Source organism: Callorhinus ursinus, unplaced genomic scaffold, assembly GCF_003265705.2.
Source record: "Callorhinus ursinus isolate GAN/ISIS: 27379988/994484 unplaced genomic scaffold, GSC_fseal_2.0 scaffold71, whole genome shotgun sequence".
Taxonomy (NCBI): domain Eukaryota; kingdom Metazoa; phylum Chordata; class Mammalia; order Carnivora; family Otariidae; genus Callorhinus; species Callorhinus ursinus.
In genome coordinates this window covers 2,221,104-2,231,882 of record NW_027397133.1, presented here as the reverse complement: position 1 = coordinate 2,231,882, position 10,779 = coordinate 2,221,104, and the positions used below count along the sequence as shown (strand labels likewise).

General features: G+C 52.1%; 3 protein-coding genes across 4 annotated transcripts in view; 1 reads left to right on the top strand and 2 right to left on the bottom strand.

Annotated features, from left to right (window-relative positions):
- The window catches only part of HSD17B14 (hydroxysteroid 17-beta dehydrogenase 14), a 17,272-nt gene extending 15,938 nt beyond the window's left edge, over window positions 1-1,334 (bottom strand). The window contains exons 1-3 of the mRNA XM_025849966.2: window positions 1,044-1,334; window positions 642-844; window positions 108-146 (exon numbers count right to left, since the gene is read on the bottom strand). Of these exons, the coding sequence (XP_025705751.1) occupies window positions 108-146; window positions 642-729 (127 nt within the window). The 5' untranslated portion in view covers window positions 730-844; window positions 1,044-1,334. The remainder of the gene's footprint in view (window positions 1-107; window positions 147-641; window positions 845-1,043) is intronic.
- FGF21 (fibroblast growth factor 21) overlaps window positions 1-10,715 on the top strand; it is a 58,338-nt gene extending 47,623 nt beyond the window's left edge. Inside the window, exon 6 of the mRNA XM_025849424.2 lies at window positions 10,588-10,715. The gene's annotated coding sequence lies outside the window, so the exon portion shown is untranslated. The remainder of the gene's footprint in view (window positions 1-10,587) is intronic.
- The window catches only part of PLEKHA4 (pleckstrin homology domain containing A4), a 20,814-nt gene continuing 11,174 nt past the window's right edge, over window positions 1,140-10,779 (bottom strand). For both annotated transcript variants that reach the window (XM_073886560.1, XM_073886561.1), the window contains 7 exons: window positions 10,105-10,245; window positions 8,932-9,031; window positions 8,782-8,858; window positions 3,380-3,541; window positions 2,420-2,478; window positions 1,899-2,011; window positions 1,140-1,592 (listed from right to left, as the gene is read on the bottom strand). In XM_073886560.1, coding sequence (XP_073742661.1) covers window positions 1,333-1,592; window positions 1,899-2,011; window positions 2,420-2,478; window positions 3,380-3,541; window positions 8,782-8,858; window positions 8,932-9,031; window positions 10,105-10,245 — 912 coding nt within the window. In that variant the 3' untranslated portion in view covers window positions 1,140-1,332. The remainder of the gene's footprint in view (window positions 1,593-1,898; window positions 2,012-2,419; window positions 2,479-3,379; window positions 3,542-8,781; window positions 8,859-8,931; window positions 9,032-10,104; window positions 10,246-10,779) is intronic.

The window sequence follows — 10,779 nt, the reverse complement described above, 5'->3', positions numbered from 1 at the left end:
GGCTGGGGGCCTGGACCCCTGGGTCTGAGGGAGGAGGGGCTGGGGGCTGGACTCCTGGGTCTGAGGGAGGAGTGGTTGGGGGTGAGGACTGAGAGACACGCACTCACCATCTTTGTCACAGATAACTACTTGGGCGCCGCTTTGCACTGGGAATGGAAGAACAGGTTACCCCAGCACAGACCTTGGCAAAGGCCTCTGCTGCCCTCTTGTGGCCTCCTGCAGTGGGGGCCCATCTTCCCAAACGTTCCCTTCGTGACCCCAGAGTCTCATGATGATCCTCTAGATCGAAGGGCAGAAAACTTGACACATACTCTCGTTGGCCACTCCAGGTGCCTTCTGGGGTTCCTGAGCCCCCCATCCCTGGGTTCCAGAATAAACCCTAAACCTGCAAGTGCCATTCCCCAACCACCCACTTTGTAGATACAATAACTGAGACCCAGAGAAAGGGAGTAACCATTTTTGGAGACCCGCCAAAAGCTCAGGCCCCAGGCTGATACTGCCTTCCCTTTCATTAGCATCGCAAGTTGGGTTTTAATAAGAATCTTGGCTCCAGTACTGAAGATCCCACACCCACTAGTTCCCAGGGTCCCTCTTCTCCCAGAGAGTCTCCATTATTCCCGAGCAGCCAGACCCCTACTCACCGAAGGCTCTCACGATCCCGGCTCCGATGCCGCGCCCGCCCCCTGTCACAACCACCACCTTCCCGGCATAGCGCGTTCCCGTCGCCATTCTGCTTCTGTCTGTCTCTCCCTGTCACTCGCTCTGTGCTTCCTTCCACTCCCAAAGTCAGGGGAGGCCGGGGAGCCGAACCATTAAATAGGGGCTGGATCCTGGAAGCCCGGCCCTAGGGGGGCGTCGCCAGGAAGGCCAGAAGCCTGGAAGTTTGGCCTTGGCTCCCTCCTCCCTCAGACCCAGGAGTCCGGGCCCCCAACTCCCACCCCCCCGATCCCCTCCTTCCTCAAACCCAGGATTTACGGCGTCCAGCCCCTTCCTCCCTCAGACCCAGGAATCCAGGCCCCAGCTCCCTCCGTTTCCAGACCTACAGGTTCCAGACCCTCAGGACACAGGAGTCCACGACTCCAGCTCTGTCCCGAAGAGACCCCAGCGTCACAACCCCAGACAGAGAGAAAGCTATTGACTAAAAGTTCAAAGTTTTAATCCGAATTTGTACAAGTGTTGGCAAAACCAAACTTTGGCCATAGAAACGTCTCCCTCCCCAAGCCAACGGGAGGACCAGACCACGCCCCCAGGCGCCCCGAGTGGCTCCAGATCGCGGGGCGGTTCCTCCGGGCCACGCCCCCACGCTCCGACTGGCTGCGGCGCTCGGGCGGGTCAGAAGCTGGACTGCAGCAGCGTGACTCGCAGAGGCCACGCCCCCTCCTCTTGGGTCATGGCGGGAGGGGCGGTCCCGGATTCCCACGTGGGCTCCCAGGAGGCGGGGCCTGCGTCGCGCCCACTACCTCGGCGGGAGAACCCGGCGGAGCCGGAATTAGCCACTGGAGATCTTGGGGGCGAGGTCACCTGGGGGGTGGTATCTGACGGAGGCGGTGGCGCAGGGGGAAGAGGGTCTCCTCGGGAGTCCAAGTTTCCACCTGGACGGCACGAGTGGACAGTGAGAATGGCAAACTTTGGGACACAGGAGTCCGGACCCCCAGTCCCCTCCTGCCTCAGACCCACAGGCCTGGCCCCCCACCCCCACCCCCAGATCCAAGAGTCTTGAACCCCTGTCCCCTCCTGCCTGGGATCTGGAACTCCCTAAAACCCTCTACGGCACTCTCCCCATCCAGACATAGGATCCCAGCAGCTCCCAGAACCCTCCCGATCAGAACCAAGGATTCCAGGCTCTGGGTCCCTCTTCCCCAAAACCCAGGAGTCCAAGGTCCCCAGCCCCTCCTCACCTGTCATCATTCTGTGCCACTGCGATGCCTCAGTGGCCAGAGCCTGAGAGAGGCTGAGGACTCTCTCCCGGTGCCCTTCGGCGGTCGGCAAATAAGGGGTGGTATTCCTCGGACTAAAAAAGAAAAAGAGAGAGAGAGAGATTTGGGGGACGTCGACAATTAGCCAGTACTGCAGTGCCCCACGCGTCCTTCTGGGAGTTGTAGCCCTTAGGCCATTCCCTAAAGGACTTTAAACAGGGTGTGGCCCTCTGAGGCCTGCGCCTGTTGTGGGATTTGTAATCCAGTCCTCCCTAACTTTCACCCGCTTTCCTGACGCAGGAGCGGAGTTTGATATCGACCCAGTTCTGCAGTTTGAGTAACTGCAGTTCTCATGCAGATCTAGGTGCTTTCTGATGCCCCAGGAAGTCAAACATCTCTAGAAGGTTCTGCGGTCTGTACTTTATACTCAAAAGACAGCAATAATAATGCCTTCCCTTTGGAAATTGATGTCCTGCTTCTTGCCCCACTCTCCAGTTCTTTACCTGCTCCAGGATCCAGAGCTTCTGAGCCATTTGGGGGCTCCTGAGTGTCCCTGGACAGGCTGCAAAGGAATTGGGGCCTTAAAATTCCTCCTCACCTGGAAGTGCCCACGTTCTCGTTTTGAGGGTGAAATGAAGGGGGCTCAGAAAGGGAATTAAATTGCCCCAGAGACAGTGTTTAACTTTACATGCATTCCTGGAAAACAGCAAGAGTTAAGAAAATCCGCCCCCACCCCCCAACACACATCCTTTTGCATTCTGGGAAATGGCTTACCACAGAACCTCTCTTCCTTCCTATGACCTCCACAGGACTGACAGATGGTCACCCCCTTATTTACCTATGACAAGACCAGGAAGAGGTCCTCCAAATTCACAATTTTTGGCTCATAAGGAATTAGCTGAACTGCTCGTCCCCCTAATACTAACTAGACAGGGAGATAAACATTTGGTGTTCAGCTGACTGAGATGCCTCCTGATTACAAAAATAATCCTGGCTGTAAAATCACCCCACCTATGACTTGTCTAATTACTCCCTAGGAAAGTCTCCGATGAAACCATCGGCCGAGAGACCCTTATCTTCATATCTGGAAGGCTCTCTCCATTGCGACGGTATGAATATAATCATTTCCTTACTTGCTCATTTTCTCATCCCCCCCCTTTGATAATACAGAGTAACTAAAAAAAAAAAAAAAAAAAAAAAAAGCAGGGCCCACAGTCCAGACCTGTGACCCCCATCCTGAGGGAAAAGCATTGGTGAAGTGAAGAGGTCTCTGCCTCCCCAACCCCCACCCCACAAGGGGAGCCACCAGCATAGGTACACTTTGGGGTGAACCTGGAAACCCAGCTCTGAGTAAAGAGGGAGGGAAATCCCCATTTTACAGAGAGGGAAACTGAGGCTCACACTAGGAGCAGAGGATCCACTACCACCCCACCGCCCCACCTTGCGCCCTCTGTTCCCTTCACCCTCGGTTCTGTGTCAGGCTGGCGTCTGGCTGGGGACAGCGTCCCCCCCAGAGTGAGAAGCCGGGGTGAGGCCGGGCGAGGGAGAGGCCGTCCAAACTCCTGGTTTCTGCGTATTCTCTCCATCTGCTCCTGAGCACTCATCCGAGGCCGGGCGAGGGGGGCCTGGGGAGATGAGAAACACCTTGACACCCCAACCTGGGCTTCCTCTTTCTCTCTCCCCTGAAACTCGGACTCCAGTGTCGCACTTTCCAGTAAGTTCATCACTAGACTCAGAAGGATCTTTCTGCAGCCAGAGCTGAGGCCATCCTCCCATGCCTCCAAGCACCCTCAGGACAAAGGTGTTTGAGGCCCTACCTGCCTCCCTGGCCTCACTTCCATCAGTTGCCCTGTTCGAATCCAAAGCCACAGCCTAACAAACACCCACGCGTCCTGGACATGCCCAGCTTCCTCACACTGGTAAATCAGGAGCCGGGTTGTCAACTCTGGGTTCCTTGTGATGAAAAACAACTCTGAGCCAGCTTAGACACAAATGCAGGAGGAATAAGATGCACTCACTAAATTGTCAAGAGGATCCATTTGGGTCGGCCTTTGAGAGGGCTTTGTGAGCTCTCTCTTGCTCCCGAAACCAGACGGATGGCACAACAGGGACAACACCGTAACGCCACGTGATAAGTGGAGTGGGCGGCCACAGATAAGGACCTTCCAGAAGCTAGGATGGAGGCCTGAAACAGATCCTTCCCCAGCACCTTCAGAGGGAGCACAGTCCCGCTGACACCTCCATCATGAACCTCTAAGCCTTAAGAACTTAAAATGCAAGAGGACAGAGATAAATCAAAGAAGAGGAAGAAAAAAACCCCGCTAAAATGAAACCAGAACTCTGGAGAGAATCCCAAGGGTGTGGCTGGGCACCCGTTTGCTGAGAGATTGGACATGTGATGTGTGGATACAGGAAATCAGCTCAGCAGAAATGCCACCAGCCTGAACTGAAGGGGACAGACTGGGGATGAAATCAGGAAGGGCTGTCATTCAGGCAGGAATCAGGCCAGGCTGACAGATCTTTCCTGCCGCAGACATGTGTCATCCTTTGGGAAACGGGGGCCATGTGGACACAAACGCATACAGCAAGAATGCCAGGGGACACCTGGAGTTCTCTTGTCACCAGTCAAGGGACTATCAGATGCCGGGGAACCGACCCTTCCCGGGTGCCTTCCGAAGGAGCATGATTTTGGACTTCTAGCCTACGACCCGAAGACAGTCCATTTGTTGTCTCAACAAACAAAACCAGAGGGAAGAGAACCCTCAGCTGCAGCCTCTAACTAGAAGATTTTAGGGAGCCGGCTTGGGATCAACTGCCTGGTATAGGGCCAAACACTGCAGTTGACTCTGGTTGGCTCTGATCTGGGCAATTGTGAGTCACAGGTCCACCTGCTGTAAAAATGATGGCCCCTGTATATTGACCCTATATTTTTTCTTCCCAGCGGGCCAGACCATTGGCCCCAAGCCGCCATCACCAAATTCCAAGGTTCACACACCCACTTGTTTTAGACACAGCCCAAGCAGGCAGATAATTGTAGCCATTTACAGCCTGCTGGCTTTGATTACTCCAGGAAACAGGAGCTCCATCCCAGGACCCCGAGATCATGACCTGAGCCAAAGCTCCCAGTCCTAAACACTCCTGCCTCCGGAATCCAGCAATTTCGGAACTCCCCACTGTAGGACATCGGCTCTCCGCTTTGCTTGCCGAGACTGCATCTTATGAGAATAGGTCTATCTTAAGCAAGTCAGCTTTGCCTCCAGCACAGACTAGCATCCTCTGTCGGGATCACCTCCATGCTGTTGCACATACAGCCTGCACCCGCTGTTCGGAGGACCATTTTCTGCATGGCCCACATCTTTTTTTCACTCATCCGGACTTGGCTTCCCAATTGTTAAAAAATTTTTTTTTTAATTTTAAGTAATCTGTACACCCAATGTGGGGCTCGAACTAACAACCCCGAGATCAAGAGTCCCATGCTCCACCAACAAAGCCAGGCAGGCCCCCCAATTTCCTTATCCTTTCTTCCTGATGCTTTTAAGTCTTATCCCTGTTGGTTATGTAGGATTGGATTTGTGTCTCTCTCCCATCAGACGGGAGCATCAGGTTTAATTCTTGGCTGGACCCCCCAACACTTCCCACAGGGCCTGGCCCCCAGCAGGCCTCTATATGCTGAGCAAATAAAGGGATTTGAGATTTCTTCCTGCAGTCACCACTCCTCAAAGCTCAGGGGAGAAGGGAAAAGAGGCAACTCCTTGGCCCTCCTGACACACTGCTTAGATTGGTCATCTGCTTATGTCTTCTTTGTGGGCATCAGAATGGTCCTGCCAAGACCAGAAGCCAAGCTTTTCCTGCAGGACCCCTCTGCCAGCTTTAGGATGGGGGGAACCATAGAAAAATAGAGGTCATGATGCAGAGGTTCATCACCCAGCATATTCAGCTCAAAAGTGTAGATCCTTGGGGTATGTGGGTGGCTCGGTCAGTTAAGCGTCTGCCTTCGGCTCAGGTCATGATGCCAGGGTCCTGGGATGAAGCCCTGTGTCTGCCTCCCTGCTCAGTGGGGAACCTGCTTCTCTCTCTGCCCCTATGCCCAACTCATGTTCTCCCTCTCTCTCTCTCTCTCTCGATAGCTTGAGATAGTATCAAGTGGAGAAATTCAGGTTTCATAGGGTATGCACGGGGAATCCACACGGACGTGGAAATTCCAAAGGCAGTCAGGCAAAATGAGGTTATGTGTGTCGTTCTGAACCAGGGGGAAGGGGGCAGAGGTCTGGGACTTCAGGGGAAAGGAAAGAAAAATCACACTTCACAGGGTGATTAAAAGAGCAGAGGTTTAGGAATGAGATGGTTGCCCTGTCCTACAGATGGGTCACTCAGATAACATTTACCTCAGCTAATAACCTTTCATCTGGGAAAGACCCGCAATCTAGATTCTTCTATGTAGTTAAGAGAGGGGCAAATTTTCTCTTGAGCCCGTAGGGTCTCAACTACCTTCAGCTCAGAATAATCATCGTGCCGAAGAGGCCCATCTTGGGGTCCCTCAGCTGCTATACAGTTCATTGCTGACCTTCAAGTGTTTATGTATCAGGGACCAAGAGATTCCAACTGGTTTGCTCAATTAAAACAAGACCTCCCAGGGGCGCCTAGATGGCTCAGGTCATGATCTCAGGGTCATGAGATCAAGCCTTGCATTGGGCTCCGTGCTCAGTGAGGAGTGTGCTCGTCCCTTGCTAACCCTCTGTTCCTCAGCCCCCCCCCCGCTCACCTGTACCCTCTCACTCAAATAAAAAAATAAATAAAATCTTTAAAAAAAGAAATAAAAAGCGCATGATATTTATAACCCATGTTTATTCCACTCTGACTCGATCAATCATTTAGTTGTTCATTGCTCTATTTTTAAAAACCACAAATTTAAATTGACATGTCATTTATAAACTGAGTCCCATTTAAGTATGAATATTCATAGTATTGCTAGAGGAATGTGATGTGTCTGATTAAGGGCGCTGCGCCAGATGCTGCTGGAGGTTTTATTGCTTGCTTGCTTGCTTGATTGATTTTATTTATTTATTTGACAGAGACACAGCGAGAGAGGGAACACCAGCAGGGGGAGCGGGAGAGGGAGAAGCAGGCTTCCCGTGGAGTAGGGAGCCCGATTTGGGGCTCGATCCCGGGATTCTGGGACCATGACCTGAGCCGAAGGCTGACGCTTAACGACTGAGCCACCCAGGCACGCCAGAAGGTTTTATATAATACACAGTATATGCATCCTACTACCGGCCTAGAATCGGCAAACTTTTAAAAATTTATTTATTTGACAGAGAAAGAGAGAGCACAAGCAGGGGGAGGAGCAGAGGGAGAGGGAGAAGCAGGCTCCCCGATGAGCAGAGAGCTGGATGCAGGGCTCGATTCCAGGACCCTGGGATCATAACCTGAGCCAAAGGCAGACGCTTAGCCTACTGAGCCACCCAGGTGACCCCAGAATCTGCAAATTTTTGCATTTTGCATTACATCTGGTCCCCGGGGTTTTGGATAAAGTTTGAAGATCGGTATAACTATAATCTACCTTCCTCTCAACATCTCCAGTTCTTCCACTTAACCTAGTGTAAATTAGGTTATCTCTGGCCTGGACTGTCCTCACTGGGTCCCCGGCCTCAGTGCTCGCCCCACAGCTTGTTCCCCGCATGGCCGGCAGAGGGCGCCGGCTCCCGCTTACGGCAGTTGAGAACCCTCCACGGAGCTCATCTTGAACCACACAAGCCCCAGCACGGTCCACCGCCAATACCCATCTCTCTCCTCTCCACCCCTCTCCCCCTCGCTCGCTCACTCGGTTCCAGCCACACGGGTGGCCGCTAAGCACCAGAAATGCAGGGAGTGCAAGCGATTTTTTTAAAATTTTATTTCAGGGCGCCTGGGTGGCTCAGTCGTTGGGCGTCTGCTTCTGGTTCAGGTCATGATCCCAGTGTCCTGGGACTGAGTCCTGCATCGGGCTCCCAGCTCAGTGGGAGGCCTGCTTCTCCCTCTCCCACTCCCCCTGCTTGTGTTCCCTCTCTCGCTGTGTCTCTCTCTGTCAAATAAATAAAATCTTTAAATTAATCAATAAATTAATTTTATTTCATTTTAATTCATTTAAATTTAAATAGTCTGATGTAGCTACTGGCTACATTATTGGACAGCCATGAGGATATATATATATATATTTTTTTTAAGATTTATTTTATTTATTTGAGAGAGAGAGAGCACGAGCGGGAGGGGCAGAGGGAGAGAGAATCTCAAGCTGACTCCGCGCTGAGCCTGAGTCGGGGCTCCATCTTACGACCCTGAGATCACGACCTGAGCCAAAACCAAGAGTGGGATGCTCAACCAACTGAGCCACCCAGGCGCCCCCTGCCATGAGGATATTTAATAAATATTTGTCAAATGAATGAATGAAGTCCTTACTACATCTAAGCACTATTTTCTTTTCTTTTTTTTAAGATTTTATTTATTTGAGAGAGAGAGAGATAGTGAGAGACAGCAGGAGCAGGGGGAGGGAGATAGGGAGGGGCAAACGCACGGCTCATTCCCAGGACCCGGAGATCACCACCTGAGTGGAAGGCAGACGCTTAACTGACTGAGCCACCCAGGCGTCCCTAAAGGGGGGGGGGTGTGCTAGGAGCTCCATTTTGCAGCTGAGCACACGCAGGCTGAGGGGTTTCCTAACAGACCCAAAGTCACACAGCTTAGAAGTAGCAGAGACAAAATTCAATCCCAGCAATCTCTGCTCTGGGGTGTGATCTCAGAACTTTCTCCCAGCTCTTTGGCCAGAGTGGGTGGTGGTCAGGTTAAAGGGTTACAGATGGGCCTGAGGACGCGCGGATGGACCACCCACCTTGGTTCCTGGTTGTGGGGAAGCCGGACGGCGACTCTCAGGGCTGGAAGCCCGGGAGACCCTTGGAGATCCAAGACCTAGGAGTGCAGAACCGGGACTTGGTGAGGGCAGGGAATGCCAAGGAAGTCCCATCCAGCCCAGGACGCTCACCTGAGCGAGGGCTGGAGAGGTCTCTGTCGCCCCCGGGGGGCCGTCCCCAGTCAGCCTCAGGGGACCGGGATGAGCTCAGTTCCAACGACTCAGGCAGGCTCTGGAGGGGTCAGGAAAGGAGAATAATGCTTATCATCATCATTCTTTTTTTTATTTTTTAAAGATTTTATTTATTTTTTGACAGAGAGACAGCAAAAGAGGGAACACAAGCAGGGGGAGTGGGAGAGGGAGAAGCAGGCTTCCCGCCGAGCAGGGAGCCCGATGCGGGGCTCGATCCCAAGACCCTGGGATCAGGACCTGAGCCGAAGGCAGATGCTTAATGACTCAGCCACCCAGGCGCCCCTATCATTGTCATTCTTACTATTTCCCAGGCACTCAGCAACCAAGACACAGCACGAATAGGAGTCAGATTGAAAACCAGTCTGGTTTCAAATCTCAGCTCTGCCATTTTATGAGCTGTGTGACCCTGGGCAAGTTACTTTACCTCTCTGAGCCATATTTCATCTTTGATATGAAGATCGCATTGAATTCCCTCCATAAACCTACAAAGCAGCAATTATTATCCCTATTTGACATGTGGAGAAGCCAAGGCTCCAAGAATGAAGTCGACAGCTCAGATCACAAAGATGGCAGAGCTGGGATCTGAACCCAGGTCTCTCGGACACACGATCTGCTGGTCAAGACCCACAGCAGCTCTAACCCAGCTATGACGACAGCGGCTCTTGCCTCCTGAGGGCCTACTCCGTGTCAGACGCTTTCTAATCATCATCTCTCCTTTTTACGGAACCCTACAAGTTGAGGGTTATGATCAGCGGTGTCTCGTAAATGTTGAATAAATGCCTCTCTGGGAGAAAACCGCCCTGGTTTGCAGCACTGGCCAATGTCTGTGGTGCAAATACTCCCACCGTGGTCAATTTCAAGCTACCGATATGACATCACTGAATACGGAGTTGACATGAGATCCACACAGAGGTGGGAGGTGCTGGGAGCTGGCTCCAGCATACCACTGGACTCTGATCACAATGTAACAAAGAAACAAAGGATACTTCCCTGTGGATGGTTAGCTGAGAGAAAGAAAGGGAGAGAGAAAAAGGTTGAGGGGGTGATGATGAGTTGGGCCTGGGCAGATGGGACAGGAAGCTGGGGGTGGGGAGAGAGGCTTGTGAGTCTCACCTCCCTCTCTGATGACTCCTCGCCCTGGAGTGCGGGGGATGGGGAGTCAGGTTCAGTGATGGGGGGTGGCTTTTGTGGGCCCCCCAGACCTGCCAGCGTGTCTTCCACCATCCATAGCTGCTGCTGAGCAGATGCTCTGTCCTGGGAGGAGGAAAGAAATCTGTTATTCAAAGGTGGGAAAAGGCCAGGAGGGTTAAAGTTGGGTCTGAAATCAGGGAGGCTATATTTATGGAGTCATAAATGGATTATGTATGCATGGGGAGGTTACACTTGTGGATATCCATTTCCATATGGATATCCCATTGACCCACCACCATTTACCACGAACATGGTCTTTTCTAATCTGCTCTAAAGTGTGACCTGTTATACATAGGTGAGCATATAAATATGTGAGTCTGTTTCTGGATGCCCTATTCTATTCCTTTGGTCCATTTGTCTAAACAACACTGTCTTTTTTTTTTTTTAAGATTTTATTTATTTGAGGGAGCCTGGGTGGCTCAGTTGGTTAAGCAACTGCCTTCGGCTCAGGTCATGATCCTGGAGTCCCGGAATTGAGTCCCACATCGGGCTCCCTGCTCGGCGGGGAGTCTGCTTCTCCCTCTGACCCTCCCCCCTCTCATGTGCTCTCTCTCTCTCATTCTGTCTCAAATAAATAAAATCTTTAAAAAAAAATAA